This window comes from Mercurialis annua, linkage group LG2 (genome assembly GCF_937616625.2).
Source record: "Mercurialis annua linkage group LG2, ddMerAnnu1.2, whole genome shotgun sequence".
Taxonomy (NCBI): domain Eukaryota; kingdom Viridiplantae; phylum Streptophyta; class Magnoliopsida; order Malpighiales; family Euphorbiaceae; genus Mercurialis; species Mercurialis annua.
This window is the reverse complement of record NC_065571.1, coordinates 2,158,443-2,182,358: the sequence shown is the minus strand read 5'-3', so window position 1 is coordinate 2,182,358 and position 23,916 is coordinate 2,158,443. Positions and strand designations below refer to the sequence as shown.

The window sequence follows — 23,916 nt, the reverse complement described above, 5'->3', positions numbered from 1 at the left end:
TTTTTGGCGTGAGATACAATTTGTTTCTAGGGTTTTGAACATTTTCTTTGGGCAAAACCCATAGGAAGGCCCTTGTACTATACCACTTTTATTCAGGGAGCCCCTACTCCAAACTTATTCACATTCAGATCCTCATACTTGCCAAATTCCGATTATAATACCCTTACTTGGACGGAATTCAGCAAGTGAGCCTCACACACGTTATGTGAGAGTGTAAAAAAAAGATTGTCTGGTTTTTTTAACTTTTAACCCCAATAATTAATGAATAAAATACACATAAAATATAAGGACCTTTAGATAAATTTTTCCTTTTCTTCTCCACTTCATTTTCTACAATATAAAATTTCTGGAGAACACAACAAATTCAGCCTTAATATACATGTGTGATAAAAGAAACTGAAGAAAAATTTACTCCATTGTAAATATTGATCATAATCAAAAACTGTGAAAAAAAAAGAGATCATTTATCGTAAAACAAATTGAAAACATGCGAAGAAAGTAGAAGGATAAGCATAAACTCAACAAATAAAAGAGAAAGAACCACAACCAGAATAACAACAAGAGCTCCTCTTCCTTGAAGAAGATTCATGATAATTAAAATTAAAAAAAAAACTCAAAAACCCAAATTTCAAACTTGTAAAATTTAACCAATTTCTGGGTTAAGTACATGAATCAGCAAAAATTGAACAATCCAATAAAAAATAACAATACCCAGACGGATGAATTGAAATTGGAAGTTAAAAAATCATGGATTCAATAGTATAGAAAAGAATTAACTTTGAAGGTTTTATTAGGAAGGAGAATCCCAAAGTTGGTTTTGTTTTTGAAACAAGGAAATATTAAAATCTCAAAATGTTAGTTAAATTAATTACTTTTCTGGGTATTTGAATGCCAAAATCACCGTAGAAATTAAATTTATCAATTTTGAATCCTTTTTATTTTGTCTTGAGGTGGTGTTTTAAATTCCAGTATGGTGGCTTCATATTACACTTGCTATGTCTCATACATTATTTTGTACATCTTAGATCTACTAATCGGTATAGAAAAAAAAACCCAGACGAAAGAAGAAAGGGTAGTCTTGAGCAGGAGTTTTTTTTTTGGAGAATTAACAAGAAAAATTCAGATGATAATCCAGAAAGAGAAGTGAAGGATATCAAAAATTCAGACGAAGATTTAGAAAATCAGTTGCCACTGGGTTTTTTGAATTGGGAGAGACATATCAACAAAGAAGATGATGGCAAAAATGATAACTTGGCCATCAAATTTAATTTATTTTACAGTTTTTCATTAAGTTGGAATTTTGTATGCAATAAGTCTTTAAAATTGATGCCACGTATACCTTAATATCTGGAAATGAATGCCACATCAGTTTTTTCTGTTAATTAACGGAGAGTGAGGCACACTTGCTGAATTCCGTCCAAGTAAGGGTGTTATAATCGGAATTTGGCAAGTATAAGGACCTGAATGTGAACAAGTTTGGAGTAGGGGCTTCCTGAACAAAAGTGGTATAGTACAGGGGCCTCTGTATGGGTTTTGCCTTTTCTTAGTTGAACAAAATTATAAAAAATATATAAGAGAAATGATTAAAAGTATACGTTTTATTCAATTAAATATTATTTTCTGCTTTTTATGGTGGATATAACAGAATATTTAGTATGAATTATTTAATCGTCGAGTGACTGAAATTTTCAGTTGGTCAGGACCTGTTAGTTTGACCAATTTATCAGTATTAGACTTTCGGATCTGCAGTTCTGCAACTCTAGTGCCAAATTCAGGCCACTCTAGTTCTGCCAATTTAATCTTTTAAATTGGTAGTAGTACGGTTGCCTAAAAATTCTAAAAACTAATTTTTTTTTTTCTAATAGTGATGACGTGTAATCTGAAAATAACATGTAAAAAACAATTTTTTTCATAACGTTTCAACAAGTTCAAATACCAAATTATAACTTTTTAAAAATTGTAATAAATTTTAGTTCAAAGACTAAATCATAATTTTCAAACAAGTTCATACAACAAATTTATAATAATTCCTTTTTTTAGGAAACATAATTGTACATTTTAAGTTTAAATGTTTAAGGTAAAAAGTACAAAAAAATCTCATAATTTTTGCAAAAGTACAAATCAGTCTTTTTTTTTTGGGTATAATTAAGCGCTTTTTATTTTCAAATAGAATACTTGTTAATGGCTGACATGTTTTTCATAATCATATAAGAAAAAAGTTCAAGAATACTTTTAATGTTAAAATATTTATCGAAAATTTGAGGAGGTAATTGTCCCAAAACTAAACTAAAAGCGTTTATTTTTTTAATTTCAAAATAATGAGCGTTTAGTTGTTCAATTTTAAAAACACGCTCACTTATTGTGCCCAAAAAAATAAAAAAAATTGATCTATATTTTCGAAAAGAAGTCGAAAGTTTTTTTTGTATCTTCTAGCAATGTTTAATATATTCCACAAGATGGCATTTATTTATGGGCTAATAATCACCCATGACCACTGACTTTAGCGGTACCTTACGACAAACTCTATGATGAAAAAAAAAAGATCAGTAAACCTCCGGATCTTTGTGGCGGCGCCACCTAAACCCCAAATATGGCGAAAATACCTATAGCGCAGTCTTTTTCAGTCAACTGTCATACTTTAAAAAAAAAATTCTGACGGCGCCACGTCAGCTGCCATGTCAGCAAAATACCTTAAAATTTTCAAACACCCAAAATACCTCCAATTTAATTTACAAAAAGACAAAAAAAAAATCGACCCACTAACCATTTGATTAACCAAAATAACTAACCCAACCATCAACACCACCCAAACACCGCTACCACCCCAACCACTGCCGGAAAATTTTCCGGTCACTTTCCTCGCAGGATCTGTTCCAAGAACAGATCCGACGATGGATCTGTTCTTGGAACAAATCCTTTGTTGAGGGTGACGGGAAAATTTTCCGGTCATCTCGGAGAAGATGACCGGAAAATTTTTCGGCGGTTGTCAGGTGGCGGGTTGGTCGGGTGGCGGTGGTTGGGTCGTTCTTGGTTGGGTTGATTGTATGGTTTAGGTTAGATAGAGTTGGGTTGAGTTATTTAATTTATTTTTTAATTAAATTTGGGGATATTTTAGGTGCTTTAATTTTTTTTATGAATTCTTGATGACGTGTCAGTTGATGTGGCGCCGTCAGTTTTTTTTTTGAAAGTCAGTTAACTAAAAAAGATGGCGCCAGAGGTATTTTCGTCCAAAAAGGGTTTAGCGAGCGCCGTCACAAAGATCAGGAGGTTTACTGATCGTTTTTTATCAGGGAGTTTGTTGTAAGATACCCTTAAAGTCAGGGGCCATGAGTAGCCTTTTTTATGGTTCACGGTCACTATACTACTATCCAATGCGGTTTGTTTGCAAGAGACATCATAGGATTGGCTGTGTTTGCTGCCTCTATAAATAATAAGATCCCATGGTATATATAAACAAATTTGGTATAACATTGATACCAATTATTGAATTTTTGGTATCAATTGTCGTGATTGGTTTATGACCGAATTGGTATGTGCAGCGGAATCAAAACTATTGACAAGTATATAATTATTGATTTAATCAACAAACAATAATATAGTAAAATAATAAATAACACAAGAAATTTATGTGGTTCTGCATTAAAGGGTACATCTACGGGTGAAATAATCGAGCCATCCACTAATCATTAAAAGGAGTACAAAATTGGTGGAGAATCACCAAATAGAGAATGTCTCTAGTAAATATGTCCTTAGAAAAAAAAACCCATAAAGTGTTTAACTCTCTATAAGAAGTAACCCGAAAGGGTTAGAATTAACTTTTATTCCTCACACCACACACACACCCTTTCCCCATACTCACATCAATACCTACACACCGAATGGTTTCGATTCCGCTACGCATAACAATCCGGTTACGAACCGGTCAAGACAATTGGTACTAAAGATTCAAAATTCAGTATCAACATTACAACAAAATCTTCTCGAAATTGTTTCCAAAAAAATTTAAAAAATTTAATGTGTTTTAATTTGCTGAAAGTATTTTTAATGTTTTAAAATCAATTTAATTATATCTATGTGGTATGTAAACTTGGCATAAAAATAAAATTATAAGCATTTTAATCATAAATTTTTCTTCTTTTGATTTTTTTAAGATACACATTCAAATGTCATAAAAGCACAATCAAATTTTAAAAAATTAGATAGAAATACAGCAAGTTAGTCAAATTAGAATAGATTTATAATTTTTTAAAAATGGATAATTTTTTAATATTATAAAAATTGACTTTTTAGCAACATTAAACTCTAACTTAACTTAAATTCATTTTTTATCGATACTAATAAATATAAAGCAAATATGATTTAAGTCAAAATTAAGTTTACAATCAATAATGTACTCATTAGTAAAATAAAAATAAAAATTGATACATATATATATATATATATATATATATATATATATATATATATATATATATATATATATATATACTACACAATTATTTGTTTGCAACCAATTTCGTAATTCATTGACACGAATAGATCTCATTAGTTTTACACAGATAGTTTTAAACAAATATTTCTCTACATCCAATTCCATAATCATTCACACGTTTAAATATCTTATTAGTCCAACATTCTTACATACAATTGTCAAAGATTTTCTTTGTTCCGCCATCACCACCTTTAGGCTTTAGCCACCGCCGACCACTACTTCTATCCATCGGTCCTAACACGTAAACTCTAAAAACTAAACCCTAAAATGGATGGTTCATAATCTTACGTGGTGAATTAAGCTCATGCAAGTGTTTCTCCTAAATAAGATATACGTATTGATAAAAAATATTTTAAAATCAAATAATTTTGCAAAACAAAAAAATTAACTAGCATTTGTGAAATTATTTTGCTAAAAGTTATTGTTAGGACTGATTTCCTCTAATAACTAATTGACCCAGGCCACTTCTCCATTCGAATTTAAAAGCCATAAATAATGAATTTTTATCCCGAACAGGCTTTATTATAATTTGATATAACAATATTAGATTCGATTTTATTTCTTCATTGTAGTTAAAATAAAATGTAAAGAGGATAAAAAGATTCTAGCAGTCTAGAGCTATTTTTTTTCTCTTTCTGCTGCCGTTAATAATTTATTCTTACCATTGACGACATTTATTTTTTTATTATTTTATTTAAATAGAGCAAAATAAATCGTCAATTTTTTTTCATCTTTTTGTTTTTGTTGGTTAAAATTTATCGACGAAACACATCAATTTCAATTATATGCGAATTAAGAATCAGAAATAGATCAAAACCTTTCAAGACTAAAGATAAAATCATCTAGAGGTTATATTAGCTTTTAAAAAAAATTCTCATTATTGCCGTTATAGTTCTTTATGAGAGTATTGTTTGTCACTTCTATAAAATGTTTGTTTGTCCTATAAGTCTTCTATGAGAAAGTTAAGAATTTGATTCTTATTATAATAGAGCAATTTTATAATTTTGACTTTTTTATAAAACAATATGCGAATAAAGGCTTTATGTCTTGATTTATATCAGGTAATTATAAATGGTTATACTGTTTTAAATTCTTACATTTATAACTACTTGATATTAATAAAATATTATTTTTATGTAAAAAAAAAACCGTAAAAACAGCTTTATGAAATGAAATGCCATATATAATCTTGTTAGAATAAAAAATGAGAAATTTTGTTATATAGTAACTTTATTATAATTTTCTTTCAAAATTACCATAGTATTTGATTGCAACAGAGCTACCATTGAGTTGTATAAATCATTATCCCCGTTATCTCTTTAATAGCTTAACCAGCGCAGGTGATTACTGATGCATCTTCCTCAACTTGCTGGTTCTGTTTCAAGTTTCAGCATCAATACAATATATTAGTCTATATTAATGGAAATACAAAAAGAAATAAAAGAAACTAGGACCCCTTCCGTCGCATATTAATCGACAATAAATAGACAATCAATTATTTGAATATACATATATATATATATATATACACACACATATATATACACACAGATATATATATATATACACACAGATATATACACATAGACATATATACACATACACATAGACATATATACACATATACATACATACACATATATATATATATACATATATATATATATATATATATACATACATACACATATATATACATACATATATATATACATACATACATACACATATACATACATACATATATATATACATACATATATACATACATACATACACATATACATATATACATATATATATACATACATATATATATATACATACATATATATATACACATATATACATATATATATACACATATATACATATACATACATATATACATATATATATATATATATATATACATACATATATATATATATATATATATATATAATTTGAGAAGAAGTTCAATTTTCATTAGAATTAACTCCTATAATAAGTTTTAAACACTTAAAATGTTGGGAAATCTATTCCGTTGTGCTCCGCACGTGTCCTTGTCGTGTCCCATGTGCCCCTTGCATACAATATTTTTGAAAAGTGTCGATGCTTTATAAATATAAAGTTATAAACTAATTTTTCTAATTTTTGCGTTTGACATTAGCTGTCTATCAATTTAGAACGGAAATGCCTTACCTAGAGGTTGAATTTGCTTGAAGTTGTGAAGCCCAACCTTGAATCCAGTAGTTTTTATATCGTGTTGTACTTGCTTTTGGAAATCTTTGTAAGTAAAAGGCTTGTATTTTGAGGTTTGAATCACACATTCTTCAGCCGGAAATACAAAGTAGCAAATTGATAATCTCTCTTCATATTTGTTTGCCTTTACTCTGTGTTTTACACTCTTGTATTCATCATCACTTATCGCCTAACAAACTCATCAAATATTCATCAAAACCATCAGAATACCATAAATAATATTCAACAAAAAAGTAAAAGTAAAAGTAAAAAGGAAATCCTCCACCACCAAAATTAGAAAGGGAACTAAATAGTCAGTTTGTTTGGTTAAAGAAACCAACCGAATTAACCAAAATCCAATTAATTAAATTACTTTATTTCTTTCACCGAATCGATCGATTAACTAGAATTTTAAAATACAAAACTGAACCGACCCAATTAGTCTATCAATTTGATAAAAATATAAAGAATAATTGTTAAAGATAAATAAAATGAAAAAAATATTCAATTAATTTGGTTAACCGAAATTTTTAAAAATTATAACCATTACCAAACAATTTTTTTATCAACTGACTGAATCAAACAAAATAGATTAATTAATTTAGTTTAACAAATTTTTTACTCACCCCTAAGCACTAATAATCAATGGCTTAAAATTCGGACCGGCTGTCAAACTGGTGTGGCCACTAGTTCAAGGTTTAACTAGTGGCTGGACTGTTTTAAAAAAATTAATATATTATTAAATCTTTATATAATTCTTTTATAATAATTAAAAATATAATTAGATCTTTTATATAGATTTTTTTTAATAAATAAAGAAATTTTGATTTATTTTTTTAAAAATGGACCGGTTTTACGGTTCAACTAGTTCATCAGTTTCTATATTCAAACAATCTTCTCCGGTTCATTCTGGTTAAACCTCTTTTTGCAATTTCAAGCGCAACTGAACCTAGCTTTTCCACCGGTTCTCGAATGAACCGGTCGATCCGATTTTTAAAACAGTGCGAATAATAAGAATATGCATATATGATATAGGTAGTAACTAACCTGCATCATATCTCCAAGGTTGATAATTAGAGTATTAGGAATAGGCTCAACATGCAGCCATTGCTCATCTTTGAGAAGTTCAAGTCCACCAACTTGTTCATGAAGGTTCAATATCGAAAGCACTGAACTATCTGTATGAGCTTCCATGCCTAATGTTTCATCAGCTAAAGCGCATTTAGGGTATCGATAAATGCGTAAAACTCCGGTCGATTCTGATAAATAAGACTTTGATTTATCAGAATTATTTAGATTGAGGATTTTTGCAATTGCATCGAATATAGTTGTTGCAATTCTTGCTAGGTGTTCTCCATATTCTTCCAGCAAAAGTCTAGTGAAGAATATATACATAATACATGAAAACATATCTTGTTAAATAGTGAAAAAAATAAATGAATGATAAATTATGCAATTTGAGTTGTGGAAAAAAATTAAAAGGACTAGTCCTTTTTTTTCCTTTTCAACAAAAGCAAACATTTGTTTGAACACAAACATACATTTCAAAAAAATAAAAGAACTTTGATTAAAAAAACGTTTCACGGTGCTCAAAAAATTAATTTTTTTGACTTATAAATCTATCCAAAAATTTCAAAATTTATAAATAGATTTCAATTTGATAATTTCGTTATAATTCTATCCAATTTCTTAAATTAATTTAATTGTCCCAACCGTTAATTGAATTTTTATACCAACTCTTTAATTAGCGAAATTCATTTTTAAAATTGCAAAATTTAACTCGATCCAAAAAAACATGAGAAACAACAGTAAAATTCAGCTAATCACTATTATTCGCTGGTTGAAGCCAAAATAAATGAAAAATGCGAATAGATATCATACTGAGATTTAGATAAATTACAAAAACCCAAAAAAAATGATTTTTTTGCCATTATAACAAAACAATAGCTAAATCTTTGCGGTTTGTATTAATTATAACCATTCTTTTTAATTTTGTCAAATCTAATTTAATCTTTTTCATTTTAGTTATAGTTTAATTATATTTTGAGTGAGAAAAGTGTATTTTTTTCTTACATGTCTATTGTATGGCAATAATTTTAAAAATATATATGTCATTCCAATTTATCAAAATTGAATTATAATTATAGCAAAACTTTTCAGATTGTTTTAAAATTGATAAAATTAAATTTTTTATTAGAATTGATAAAAATTGTAAACATTTTAATTTATTTTATCATTTAATCAAAATAAAGAATTTAATTAAATAATATTAACGACAATAATATTAACGACAACAAGAATATGATGTGATGTAAAGAACATAGAAGATGGAGAATAGTTTAGAATCTTCTTATCTATACAATTACCATGAAAATCATGTCAAGAACCCCGGCTTAATACATAGTTTGACCCCTTAACTTGTACCCTTTTACCCATCTAACCTCTAAACTTAACGTCTCACCTATCGAACCTCTGAACTTGTTAAATAATCCGATTTAACCCCTAAACTTGATAAATACGTAAATATTGAACCCCTCCGTGCCACCTGTCACTTGAAATATTCTAGAAGAAATTGTGTACGGAGAGGTTCGATGTTTACGTTTTTATTAAGTTCAGGGGTCAAATCGGATTATTTGACAAGTTTAGAGGTTCGATAGAAGAGACGTTATGTTTAGGGGTTAGATGGGTAAAAGGGTACAAGTTCAGGGGTCAAACTATGTATTCAGCCCAAGAACCCCAAAAAGAGATGCCATGATTTTTCATTTTATGTTGGAGAATTTTAATCATAGTGTTATATATTAACAAAAGTTTAATAATTTTCTCATTGAATCATAATAAAATAAATAAATAGTTCAATATAATCAATGAAATGTATTTTCATCGATGTGTGATTGTGTCAATCATAATTATTACACTAACAAGATACAAGAATAGTAGATAAAAAATTATATGTATGCATAACTTTTTTTTAGATATAAATAAAATTAATGTTTGAACCATAAATTTTACTTATGAATTTAATAAAAATAAATCTAAAAAAGTACTGCTAATTCGAACTAGTAGAGCCACTCATTTTTTATTATTTAATTTTATTAAACAATTCGAAATAACTATATTTCTAAAAGTTTTGGGAAAATTTGCTAATAATTATATTGAGAAAAGTTATTTGATTTGATGCTGACCATCCACTTTTTGTTTGTGTGAAGAAGAAAAAGAATCTTGACAATCTAATCAATACGTTATATGTCTCTTCCCATAACTCATCTTCGGCCTACCCATCAAGAAAATGCATGCTTCCATCAAAAAGTCCAAAACCAATGTTTTAAAATCAAACCAAATTAACTTAACCGATTCAACCCGCTGGTTTAATCATATATGGAAGGTAACTTTAGTCTAATTCTTTTTCTTTCTAAATTTAAAATATAACTCAATCTCTTTAAAGTGAAAAATTCTTAAAGATGTAAAATTATTAAACTAATTAAATTGTAAAATCATTTAATTTTGTATTTACTAATTAAAGTGTAATTTATTTATTAAATTTTAAAATTTTTTCTTAGTTAGAATTTAATAATTTGATGTATGTGTTTAAATTAAATTCTACAACATATATGGTAAATTGTTAAAAATAATCATAAACTTCAAGTTCAACGTAATTTGTGATAATCAATCACCAACTTTTATAGTTTGACAAATCGGAACACCGATCCATTTTCTAAAATTAAAAACGCTTATGTTGTTGTCGGACCAATGTATAATCTACCATATCAACATTTTGTTAACGGAAAATATATTGCTTTTAAATTTACCAAAATATGAGAATTAATAATCAATTTTGGCAGATTTTAAAATTATTTGCAAATCACGCTAAAATTTGTAATTCAAATTGTATTTAACTCTGTATACACATTTATTTTTTATCCAATTGATTAAACCGATTGAAAGTAAATTACAGGTGACACCGGTTCGACCACCGTCCGGTTTCACAGTCCAAAACAATGAAATAAAAATAAATCAGAAATCAGAATATGTATTACCTGAAAGAATGAAGCATGAGATCATCAGTTTGAAACTGAGGAAGCTGAGCAAGAGGAACATTAAAACCTTCAACCCAGTTAACATTATGCAAAGAGCTACTTATAGTACCTCCAGAAGAATTAAGGGCAGGTGTCCCCCAAAAGTAGGACACTGGACTAATAATCACTCCCTTTTTATACTCAAAAGATTCAGACAATAATTTCTTAGAACAATCTTGAAGTTCGGTCAGAAGATTTAATGGAATCCCATGATTTACTAATCGAAAAAAACCCCAATTTTTACAAGCTTCACCGAGTTTTTCAGGATTCAGACACTGAAGATCTATTAGAGGAAGTTCTGGAACTTCGGTAATAACATCGTGAAGAACGACGTCGTCTGTTGGTTTGGTTGGGGTGTGTGGGCGAAATAGAGGAGGGTATGATTCGAGATTTGTTTGGGACATTTTTGGTTTTCTGGAGACAGGGAAAATATAGGGACTAGTTATGTTTTTGGTATGTCAAATTGGAGATGAAATAGAAGTGAGGGGTTTAGTATTTATTTTGTGGGGTTTTTCCACCGTGTTCTTGACTTATTGTCTCCGGCAGTATTTATTGATTTTTTGTTGGTTTGAATTTGATATGTCTTATCGGTTTGGTTTAATTTGATTTGATAATATAAAATAAATTTGGCATTTTAATTTTTGAATATGAACAAAATTTGAATAAGTTTTACTATAAATCAAAAGACGAAAATTAAAATAAAAAAAATCAACTAATTAATTTGTTTATTTTGATCTAAATTCTTTTGCATACTTATAAATTAGTTCGTTTAGTTTTAGTTTGAACTGAATGTACACTTTTAAGAATAAACTATAAAATTATCTTTAATAATCACTAAATTTTTAATATTATGCCTTTAAATTAGAAAAAAAAATCATCTTGACTAAAAAATTATTTTTACTTCTTATGCTTTAATTTTTATTGTAAACATATTGTGAGCGGAGCGGGGATCGGACTCGCTCAGTCTTATGGTAACCTCGATTTGATTTAGTTTGAAAATGGAGTCGTCATTTAGTTTAGTTAGGAAATAATTTTTTTACAGGATAGATAACCTCACGCGCCTATGGATGAGATTATCGTGCATCATACCAGAACATGGACACGCTCTAACTTTTGACTTGCCCTATTGATTTTATCTATTTCCTAGATATAAAAAGCATCTCATTAAAGCAGGAAGTCCAAAATACAGCATATTGAAAAAAAAAACGTCTAAAAACGTAAATGACTAGAAAATAAAAGGCTGAAAAGTAAATATCTGGAAATGTAAATATGCATTACATTTAAAAATTACATATGACTGATATGGACTAGCATGATTCCTAATCAAATTAAGCATTTATTCATAGCCTGATTTCAGAATAAATACCATTTTGAGTGAAATGCCAGACTAATTTATCTTTGACATTCCAATAAGAGACGAGATCAAATGGGCATCATCTGGACGAAAAGCTTCCTGGATCAACTTTAGACGAGCTCTTTGATTAATTAATTCAGAAACAAAATAATGATCCAAATACACAGTGGGATTGCAGATGTAGCAATTTGGTATAATTTTAGTTTTTGTGACGGTGGCTTGTTGGTTGAAATTTAATCATTTGTTTAATTGAATATTTGACTGAATTAAATAATCCCTCCATCCTAATACAGTTATCCATTTTATAATTATCAAACAATTTAAAAAAGCACAATTATTATTATAAATTTTTCCTTTATTTTTCTTATCGTATTCTTATTAAATTGTAAAAATGGGTTGATCACGATTGACAATATTTTATTTTTTTAGTGATTTGATCATATCACGTTTTTTTTCCTTAAATTTCTAAGTATTATATTGGAGATATTATATGAATAGATCAACTAAAAGATCTAAAAAGTTAAATTCTAATTTAAAAAAAAAAACTATTATAAAAAAATAGAGATGCATTTTTATTTTAAAATATAAAAAATGATATAAATACACAAATACTAAATAAATAAATTAAATAAACTCAAAAAACTATTAAATAAAAATAATATTTCAATTTTATTTTATTTTTTTAGTGGTTTTCGGAATAATTTCAAAAAGTGTTTTAAATGAAATTTTACAACACTGTTTCTTTAAGCCTATAAGAATGGGTTGATTAGCCCACAAGTTTTCTTCTATCTTGGGCTAAATATAGTCATAGATGGTCTTAGTTTCTGCGGGCCATTAGATTTTTTGTTATAAAAAGTGATAACTATGTCATATTAAATCAAAATAATAAGGTTTAATGTCTTAAAAAAAACCTTGACCTTTCATACCTTTTTCAATCCTACCCTGATGTTGCAAATTTGTCAATTTTATCCTATTTTGCTTTTTTTCCATTTCAATTGTACCCTAAAATATAAAATTGACCTTTTTTTTATTTGGAAAAAATTCTCAAAATTGACCCTTTTTGTATTAGATTAACTTTTTATATTAAATTGACCATTTCTAAGAAAATTTATTGAACTATTTTTCAAATAAATAAAGATCAATTTTATACTTTAGGGTACAATTGAAATGAAAAACTGCAATCTGGAGTAAAATTGACAATTTTTTAACGTCATGATAGAATTGAAAAGGAGATGAAAGGTCGGAATTTTTTAAGGCATTAAGCCAAATAATAATAATTGAGGGATTCATTTTTTACAAAAATGAAAGCGTAATAAGCTACTACTTCAAAAGATTTATATAAAAAATGAACAAAAAATTATAGTTGCACTTACGACGCATTATTTTATTTATATAATATTAAAAATAAAAGGTTAACGCGCCCCCGAACTTGTAGCACATGGTCATCTAATTTAATTTATATTTTTTTAGCAACTAATTCAAAAACTCTTTATTTTTGGATCAAATAACCCTATAGAATATACTTTTATCATTTAAGCAACAAATAACTATCGATAATTTGGGACACAGAAATTTAGAATAGTCCCTATTAATTTAAAACGGAAAAATATTTGGTGTGACATCTTGTAAAAACTTAATATTTGTTGGATCTTTCCATCTTCTTTTAGAGACTTAATGTTGCAATGACAGTCTATTATTCCGAGAGGCTACCACCGACAATTATGGCAAATTTTGTGGTCTTGTGATATGGGAGATTTATAAGTGCAGGAATGAGCATGTTTTTTAGAACAACTCGCAATATAAGGAGGTTGTAATTTTTAATTGTTTCTCAAAACTGGCGTTTCTTACAAAATTAGCAATAAGGATTCTTTTATTCGGATATAAATTTTTTTCGGAATCATTTTTGTATTTTATTCAACGGTTTGACTTTTAGGTTTTTTTATCTGTAGTTTTTAGTGTGTTGTTTCGAACGTGTTATTTTTTATGCGAAAATTTTAAACTGACTTTGCCATTTTTTGTGATCTAATATACATATTATTTATAAAAAAGCGTTTTTAAATTGGACAGATGGAGTAATAAAAAAAAGAACAAAGGGTCAACGCACCCCCTAAACTTGTATCACAGGGTCATCTAACCCAATTTATACATTTTTGAGCAACTAACCCCAAAACTCTTCATTTTCGGGTCAAGTAACCCATAATTGTATTTTTAAAACGCTTAAAATACAAATCGAAGGTGAGAGATGCAAAAAAATAATTAAATACTTCCCTAATTGTTGCGATATAATTATCCTAAATTTGTTTTTTAAAATAAAAATATAAATTATTAGGTTATCTGACCTAAAAATAAAGAATTTTGGGGTTAGTTGCTCAAAAAAGTATAAATTGGAATAGATGACCCTGTGTCACAAATTCAGGAGGTGCGTTGACCCTTTGTTCATAAAAAAAAAATGCATGAAGTACTAATAACATCAATTTCGAAGACACTTGAAGCTTGTGCACAGAATTCGAAATGTCATATGAAACACTGATAAAATCAGATAGCAAGTAGACGAGACAAAAAAGGTTAGTGAAACGAAAATAAAACTTGACTAAAGAGGATGATGAAGACACCTAATAGCCACGTATTATGTGCAGATAGACACGTATGATGAACTTGGGTAAAGAATTCATAAAAAAAACTTGGGTAAAGAAAACGTTCAGTAGTAGGAACAGAATAATTTATCTATTTATTGTTTTTATAATTGAGAATAGAAAAGTGGTTGTAATTGACATTTTAATTTTTTGTAATAAAATAATCTAGACATTTTTTTTGCACATTTAATTTTTATAACGATTCGACTACTTTTTCTGTTGTATTTACTAATTGATAAATTTACTGTTTTTATTTTATATTGACGACTATTTTAAAAAAATTAAATTCCATTATATATTCATATTAAAGTCATATTAAAGTCAGAAAAGAAAACAAAACAGGCAAAACCCTAATTATGCAAATGTGTGTTAAAAATTATAATTGCAATCACAAAAAAGAGGAGGTAATAATGCGAAAATGTTTATTATCATTATACTTCACACTGAAAGCTTATAAATTCTCCTAAAAAAACTTACAAATTAAAATTCTAATCAAATTTATTCAAAAATGTAATAAGTTACTTTTTTTTTGATAATTAAGTTACTTATATTTTTTGTTTATTAAATTTTAATAATTTATAGCTATTTAATTATTTTTTAAAATTTTATTTATCATAATGTTTATTTAGCAAATTATGTCAAGATATTATACACGACAAGATTTGTTGCCAATTAAATTTAATAATTTTGTTAGCTTTTCAATAATTTGACTCAACATATGACAATTGCAGAAAAACAAAAAATTTGTTAATATTATATATTTTATAATATAAACGGACCCCAACCATATTAGAGTCTTGGATCCGCCACTGTCACTAATACAAAGTGATGGAAACGAATTTCAGAATAACCTAAATTACACTAAGTCACATCGGATCTATCCTTTCAGGAGAACCGGAGGACTCGCCAAACATATGTCATAACCGAATCCTAACTGATATACATGCACCAAAGCAATCAAGGGGGTTCGGCCAACGATAATGGATGCCGAATCCTAAAGGGATCGGCAAATCCGAAAATCTCAGATCTAAGACTAAACACTAATTTAGGAGCTCGAATATACATTTCGCATTCATAAAACGATATATTTTAATGTGGCATTTTCGTAAATGACTAAGTTGAATTCCGAATATCACATCATCAATATTATACCATATTTTTTTATTGCCGATTACATTACAAGCAATAAAAAATTAAAATATAGGAGTATATAGTTATTAAAATTGAAGATATGTGATTAACTTATCAACATCCCGAAAGATCATGCATTTTTTATATATATATATATATATATATATATAATTTCGGCTACAACTTGAACTACAATTCTACATGCATCCTCCTTTAACTAAGTTTAAAACAAAGCTTGTTGCTTCAATTCATCTTCACTAACAAATGTACCATGAAATCCGTACGGCACCCTAGTTGGCAATTTTACAGAACCAACTTGCTCCATATTTAATGCATTCACTATCACCAATTCCGAATTATTATTTTTCTCATCTCTAACAAATCCCATTATATATCCGTCACCTTCTCCATTAATATTATTTTCATTTTTCGCCACGAAAAATGGCTCCCCGCCATATCTTTCGTCGCCGTACATAAATTTGGCCACTTCTTTCGTCTCTAAATCAACTCTAGCGATACCATTGCATTTGGGCCACGGTTCCGCTATGGCCATGTACACAAACCGGGTCTTCTGGCCCAGGAATTTCCGGTTCACTTGACCCGCTTCTAAATTCATGCCTGTCACTATAGCTTTCCTGGTTGACTCTCTGGTCCCCAGATTTAACCGAATTTCTGATAGTTCACTTTGTAGTGGTGTTTCAGATTCGTTAAAAATCGAGTCGGGTGGGTTCATGCATGACCCGATAACAACGATAATTTTATCACCATTGCTGGATATTTCCTCCCAGGAATTCCATAAATGAAAGCAAAAACAATCTGGCGCGTCGATCCATGTAATTCCGGATTCATCTGCGTCCTTTTTAGACAAAATTCCAAACCTTGACGTCTTGTTTTTGTCGTATACAACGGGTGACCCGCCCCGAATCATGTCGGATAACTTGAATACCACTTGATGATCCGGTACTACTATAAAATTCCTTGTAACCGCAAAGTCGTGGACCATTGTGGGCTGATCCAAGGTTATATTCAAGTCACGTGACTTCTTGCCGTACTTATCGAACTTGAAGTACTTCAAGTACGGCTTCTTTAATACGTTGTAACTCAATGCATGAAGCTCACCGGTGACCGGGTCCACCTTAGGGTGAGCTATCATTGGACAATCAAGCTGATCATGAAAGCTGAACCGTTTGATTGTTTCAAGATCACCATCACCCTTGATCTTCACATGATAAGGAAGATCATCTTCTGACATGGCTAATAATCTTCCGTTAAAATAAACCAACCCAGCATTAGCCACGCCTGTGCCACGTGAACCGTCAACCAAGCCGAAACCAGATCGAGCCATGAACAACATAAGCCGAGCCAAACCCAGGTGTCCATGCAGCTCACCAATCGGCTTAGGAAAAACTAACCGGCCCAATTTGGCTTCTTGCTCGAGCCGGCTTGTATGTGTGTACCTGCAGCTATAACTGGCTCGGTTTCCAACTCCCAAACTAACCGCATGAATCATACCGTCACCGTCAAACAAGTGGTGTCCACCTGTGGGTGCATACACAGGATTAGCCCCGTTCCGCAAATAAACGCCGCGTAAGCAGTCGGGAATATGGCCCACAACTTCCAAACCGTGCTGAACCGGACACTCACGAACCGGCGCGAAATTACCTGAAATTTGAACAGCAGGGTCAACCGTTTTCGGCAACACATGCATATTCTCCAACGGTAAAATAACCGAAGATTCAAATTTGTCCAAAGCTGAAGCTACAAGCTTCTGAATCGGGTTCAACTCAGTTGGGTAGTTAGTTTTTTCCGTTTGAGGAGTAAAAACAGGCTCTGGCTTTAACAGCGGCGCCGTATTTTTGAAAGGAGGCATTGTTTTAGAAAAGGTGGTGGTAGTGGAGAAATGAAGAGAGGCTTGCATGGTTAATTATGTGCAGAGAGAAGTGAAATTGAGGGGTATAATTTAATGAAGAAGATGGTATGGATTATATAGGATGTTGGAAAAAGTGTTTGGTGGTCAATACGTTGTAGGGTGCTGGCTATGGAGGATATAGACACGTGGATCTGATAATGTATTTTAGGAATTGTGTAGAGTTCACTGTTAGGTTTAATTTCGACTCTACTTAAGATAAACTTTTACCTTCCTCTCTATAAATTAAAATATGAATTCTTACCATGAATGATTTCTCAGAATTTTAGATAAGGGATCTCTTGCAGTAGCCTTGGTACTGGTATGACAACTTTCTAAACTCACGGCTTTCAATTTCAGAGTATACTGTATATATTCCCAAATTAAAAATGGGGAAATATTGTTCTTTTCTCGACCACATATATTTTTCGAAATAAGAGGCAAATAACTTGTACATAGATTAGAAAAACTTAAATTACTATAGTTTTTTTTATTTCTATTAATGATTTATAGAAAGATAAAATAAGATAAAAAAAATCATATAAGTTGGTATAAAAAATAGAGCAAATTACTATGAAATTCCTCATATTTGACAAAATTTACACTTTAGTCCTTCTTATTTGAAAACTAAACTATATGGCCCCTCACTTTTGCTTCTGTTATATTTTAGTCCCTTCATCCATTTTTAGTGTTAGTCAATGAAGTCAAAGGACTTATGGGTAAATTAATTATCAAAACTGAGGGACGGAATTGTTGACAAAAATAAAAGTGAGGGGTTAAATCGTTAAAAAAAACAAAAGTGGGGGATCATATAGTTTTGTTGACTTCGTTGACTAACATCCAAAATGGACGGAAGGACTAAATCGTTGACAAAAACAAAAATGGGGCTATATAGTTCATTATTTTTCAAAGAAGAGGGACTAAACTGTGAATTATGTTAAATGTGAGGGGTGTCATAGTAATTTGCTCTAGAAAATACGACATGACCTTTTTAAATGGGATATGTAAACAAGGAGTAATTTCTTTTTCAAACGGGATATAGAGAGTATTAAACTTTGAATTTTCTATAAATTTATTTTTAATTTTAAAAAGATCATCTCTACTTTTCTTAAAAATCATAATTATACATTCAAAGTTGGAGACTACTCTGATCTAAAAGTAGTTCTGCCTCTAATCACTTGTACATTAATAGGAGAAATTCTTGTGTGAACCAAGTTTGCCACGTAGGATTGTGAATCATTCATTAAATACTTGACATGTGTCGTCATTAAATGTCATGTTCAATCAAAAAAATGCATTTATTTCTAATCAAAATATCATTAATTAATATGATATTTATTGATTGGACATGACATTTAATGATGACACGTGTCATTTATTTAATGGATGGTTCACAATCCTCCGTGGCGAATTAGGTTCACACAAGAATTTCTCCATTAATAGAGTTTAAGATCAAGCTAGTGTTGTTTGGAAACACTGTGAAGATAAAGTTAGATTCTTAGTCTTTCTAATTTTTTATAATATATTTGTTTTAATTATTTATCTTTTAATTTTTAGAATGATTCTAATCATTATTGATACCGAGCTAATAGTACCGTTCGAGCTACTCCGCAAGTCTAAAAGTCGACTATAGGCTATAGCTATCAAGCTCACCTATAAAAAGTCGACTATAGGCTATCAAACTCGCCCATAAAAAGTCGACGATATGCTAACTATCAGGCTCGTCTATAAGAAATTGACTACAAGCTAGCTAACATGCATCAAACTCACCTATAAAAAGTTGACTACATGCTATAACTCTCAAATTCGCTGATAAGAAGCCGATTATAAGCTAACTATAAGCTCGTCTATAATAAATCGACTATAAACTAACTATCAAACTCGCCTATAATAAAATGGTTACCTTGATAGTTCACAATAGCACAACCTCATACCCACTACTCTAATGTAAAAGAAAATGATGGACATGCACGACAAAACTATAACCCTAGATTTAACGTCTATAAGTAGAGATACAATTTCATTGAGCAACTCGAAGGTAATTCTAAATTCCGGTCCAATTCATTCATTCATGACTAATTTTATAAAAATCCTATAGATTAAGTATTGGAGCGGTTATCTGGCTAACCAAGCTTGAAACCCTTTGAGGTTACATTGTTAATTGTACAGGTACTCGCCTAAAGATCTATACAAAAATATAATATGATACTCGCCAAAGCACTTGTGTAGAAACAAAATTATTATTTGAAGTTATCAATTATCTTCCAAATTTATATTTTCTTAATAAATGATTCTAGTATTAAATTTATAAAATATTTATTGACTATTATGATTATATCAATATTTTAGATTTACTATTTTGAAATGTCGGGATATAATTAAAAAGGGAATAGAAGATGAGTGTTTTTTTAAAATATTCTGCCTATTATAAATATATATAATTCAATCATTAATAAAATTAAATAAAAGCTAAATTTAACTAAATATCTTTAAAAAGGAATGAATAAAAAATAAATAATCTTCTAAAATAAAATTCAGGAACTGTATAAAATTAACTTGCTTAAGATAGTATTTAATTTCTAAAATCTAGCTAGTTATATATTAAACATCGTACTTGTGTTACCAAATTCTTCAATAATGTAAAGATGTCCAGAAGTTGCAATGTATTGATTAAAAATTTTGTTGGTTTGGAAACGATTTTCAGGTTATAGAGCCGAGTACTACGTTAGTAAAACCGAAAGCTGATGCAAAACATGAAACGACAATGCATGTGAGAAAGGCCCTACTTACCCTACTTCTGTCCCATTTATTTCTATTTTTAAGTAATATTTTATATTTTTTTTAATAAATTATGTCATCCTTTTTCAAATTTGATAACGTAGTGATAACATCTGATTGGGGCGAAGTTCATCTTCTTGTCTTACTTGCAGATCCGACGTCCCTCTTGCAGAACAACGACGATCAAATCTCCATAATAATCAGATTTCTCACTGTCTCTAGATTCATCACCAATAAAATAAAGTAACCTTTAATTGAAAAGAAAATACATCAATGATATTATTTTAATTAATTCCGCCATCTCTAAAGACGGCTATCATCAGTTGTCGCAGAAAAGCCGCCTTTACAACGATCGCGACAAAAAAGATTAGGAATAAATTATATGCGGTGTTGCCGAAGTTTAAAATTTAACATTACAAACTAGTTATTAGAGAAATAAGAGATACAATTGAAAAATTAAAATAAAAGTAGAATATAATTGACCTTAAGAAAATTTTAAATTTAATTAATAAAATTGGTTATCAATAAAGTATATCTCATTGGGTTTGCCTTGCGACAGGCCGACACCGTAACCTTTGGAAGCTTATTTGGTTCTTTGGAATTTGTGGAAGGCAAGAAACAGACGGGTTTTTAGCAACGAGTCAATGGATATTCATACCTTGGTGTTCATGAGCATTTGCAAAGCAGTAGAGTATTATCGGCATCATAATCAGGACTTTCCATATTCGGGGAATGATGTTTTCCGTTCTATTGATTTTTTTTTTGTAAAAACAATTAGTTGATTGTTTTCTCTTTGTCTTTTCCCACCCATGGCTTTATGGGTGTGCTAATATACCGATCATTTATTTAAAAAAAGTATATCTCAAATTATATAAGCGCTAGGCATCAATCTGTTAGGTTGTGGATTCGATTTTTTTTACAAACACTCTCCTTTTCAATAATTAATAAAAATTAATAAAATTTGGTTAAAATTGAGCGATTTGAATAATTCAAAGTTGAGAACGGGTCTCGAAGACACTAGTAATAGAAACATAATAGTAACACCAATTAGCCAGCACAAGCACGTTTGACTAATTAAGTATCTCAAACAATGAATAAATTCTGCATGTTTCACTATCTTTTTTCCTTTTCATAGTTAAGTATCTTTAAGTGAGATAAAGTTTCCATATTATTTAGTTCGATAATCATACTCATAACTCTATATAATCTATAACATATATAAAAGTGTATTAACGGGGGAACACTTTCATATATGGACAAAAATATCCTCTTCATAACTTATAAATTTTAAGTATTAGAAATTTTTTCTAATCCTAATCAATCACTAACACTTTCATAGCTATAAAAATTCTCTACACATTCTATAATTGTTTCCTTCTCCTAATCCTAATCAACTATATAGAAATCTTTCATAATCCTAATCAACTATTTAGAAATCTTTTATAATCATAATAAAATATCTAATATTGTAATCTATAAGTAACATCGACTCTTTCTATATGTATTTGCATATCTATATAATTGATTTAATTTTAATTTTTTTAATTATGCATTTAAATAATATCAAATATCACTTACGATAAATATAAAAGAGAAAACCACATGCATCAATTTTAAATATAAAATATACAATATCGTAATTTATAAGTAACATCGAATCTTTCTATGTGTATTTGCTAATCTATATTATTGATTTAATTTTAAATTTTTTAATTCTACATTTAAAAAATCTCAATCACGATAAATATAAAAAGAGAAAACCACATGCAACAATTTCAAATATAAATCAAGATAAATATAAAATTAAAAAATCATGCTCAACAATCTCAAATATAAATTATAAATTTTAAAAATTTGTATATATGACTTATCATAAAAAAAAATCATATTTATTATTAAAACAATTATACAAATAATATATTATATATAAATAAAGAGTATAATTTTGAATGAATAGTAACAACATACATAGCTTAAATTTAGGGGATTGTGAGAAATAGGTCTAAGAAAATCATATACAACTACTACATTTTATGTTTTTCCGTCTTTATACGGTCATATACATTAATTTATGTATATTATTGATTTACTTTTTTGTTTTTTTAATTATATATTTAAATAATATCACATGTAAATGACAATAAATAAACCACATACAACAATCTTAAATACAAATCACGATAATATGTAATTAATAAATTATGTTCAATAATTTTAAATATAAATCATGATAAACAAAAAATTTATAAACCACGTGCAGCGCACGTGTGAAAAAAAACTAGTATACTATAAGAATATTTTCAAGATGTGCATGTAAGCTAGTAAAGTGTTTTTCTAATTTGAATGAAATTGCGGATTCAACCCATATTTATATATACGATAGTTTAGAATTTAGAATTAAAATTTTATTTTATAAAAGATCTATCCATCTCGAATAAAAATTAACTTAAATATAAAATTTGAAAATAGTGCCTGATTATTAAAACTCATTCAGAACAGTCAATATATTTGGGAGAAAAATAATTCTTCATACATAATCATGAGTTGTTGAAGATAGAAAAAAGAATTGGTAAAGTGGATGTTTTATTTAAAGAGTTTACTATATTTATAACAATTCTTTGTTTTTGGCGAAAGAAACGAAGAATATATATAGTTGACTAAGCAAAAGGCTAAAAAACAATTATGAATATAAACTAATTAATACAATTAATTTATAGGCCTAATCACTCAAAAAACCCTCACCTTTAAATTTTTTTTCAATTCCACCCCGACGTTGAAAATTTGTCAATTTTACTCACTTTTGAATTTTCCGTTTTCAATTGTACCCCAATATTTTAATTTTTGTTAATTTTTTTAATTAAATGATGAAATCATTCAATTAATTAAGTCTAAACATGAAATAAAATTCTTTTTTATTCAAAAAAGTACAAATAAGTCCTTTATTTTTAAAAACTAACTAAAAACCATAATCAAATTAACACTAATTTAAATTCTTAATTAATTTAACTAAATTTAAATAAATTTTAAAAATATACAATCAATATATGCGAGACATGGAGAATGTTTTAAACAAATTTCCAAACGCAAAAGACGTTAATTTAATTTTTCAGGGTACAATTGAAACACAAAAATGCAAAATAGGGTAAAATTGACAAATTTTCAACGTCAGAGTATGATTGAAAAGGGGCTAAAAGGTCGGGGTTTTTTAAGACATTAGGCCTAATTTATATTACACTCTTAAAAAATAAATTACATATTAATGAATCATACAAATAGACTTAATATTAATCGCCTTCATTCATGAAACATGAAATAAAATTAATTAC

The 23,916-nt window shown here is 28.8% G+C and overlaps 2 protein-coding genes across 2 annotated transcripts; both read right to left on the bottom strand.

The window, feature by feature from the left end:
• Window positions 1-5,742: 5,742 nt before the first annotated feature.
• On the bottom strand, window positions 5,743-11,304 carry LOC126666993 (gibberellin 2-beta-dioxygenase 6). Its single transcript, XM_050359933.2, has 4 exons — window positions 10,750-11,304; window positions 7,763-8,090; window positions 6,677-6,905; window positions 5,743-5,867 (listed from the first exon to the last, which is right to left on the bottom strand). Exons 1-4 carry the CDS (start codon window positions 11,190-11,192, stop codon window positions 5,854-5,856), a joined length of 1,014 nt encoding a protein of 337 aa, XP_050215890.1. The 5' UTR covers window positions 11,193-11,304; the 3' UTR covers window positions 5,743-5,853.
• Window positions 11,305-16,033: 4,729 nt separating this feature from the next.
• Window positions 16,034-17,852, bottom strand: LOC126667371 (9-cis-epoxycarotenoid dioxygenase NCED6, chloroplastic). Its single transcript, XM_050360326.2, has one exon. The coding sequence runs from the start codon at window positions 17,822-17,824 to the stop codon at window positions 16,130-16,132; it is 1,695 nt and encodes a 564-aa protein (XP_050216283.1). The 5' UTR covers window positions 17,825-17,852; the 3' UTR covers window positions 16,034-16,129.
• Between the last annotated feature and the right edge of the window lie 6,064 nt (window positions 17,853-23,916).

Bases quoted from the DNA above. Each gene is read 5' to 3' on its own strand.
- LOC126667371 (XM_050360326.2), bottom strand. From the start codon at position 17,824: ATGCAAGCCTCTCTTCATTTCTCCACTACCACCACCTTTTCTAAAACA.
- LOC126666993 (XM_050359933.2), bottom strand. From the start codon at position 11,192: ATGTCCCAAACAAATCTCGAATCATACCCTCCTCTATTTCGCCCACAC. The intron at 8,091-10,749 runs GTAATACATATT...ATTCTTCACTAG, and splicing joins CTCATGCTTCATTCTTTCAG to ACTTTTGCTGGAAGAATATG. The intron at 6,906-7,762 runs GTTAGTTACTAC...TGAGTTTGTTAG, and splicing joins ACCTTGGAGATATGATGCAG to GCGATAAGTGATGATGAATA.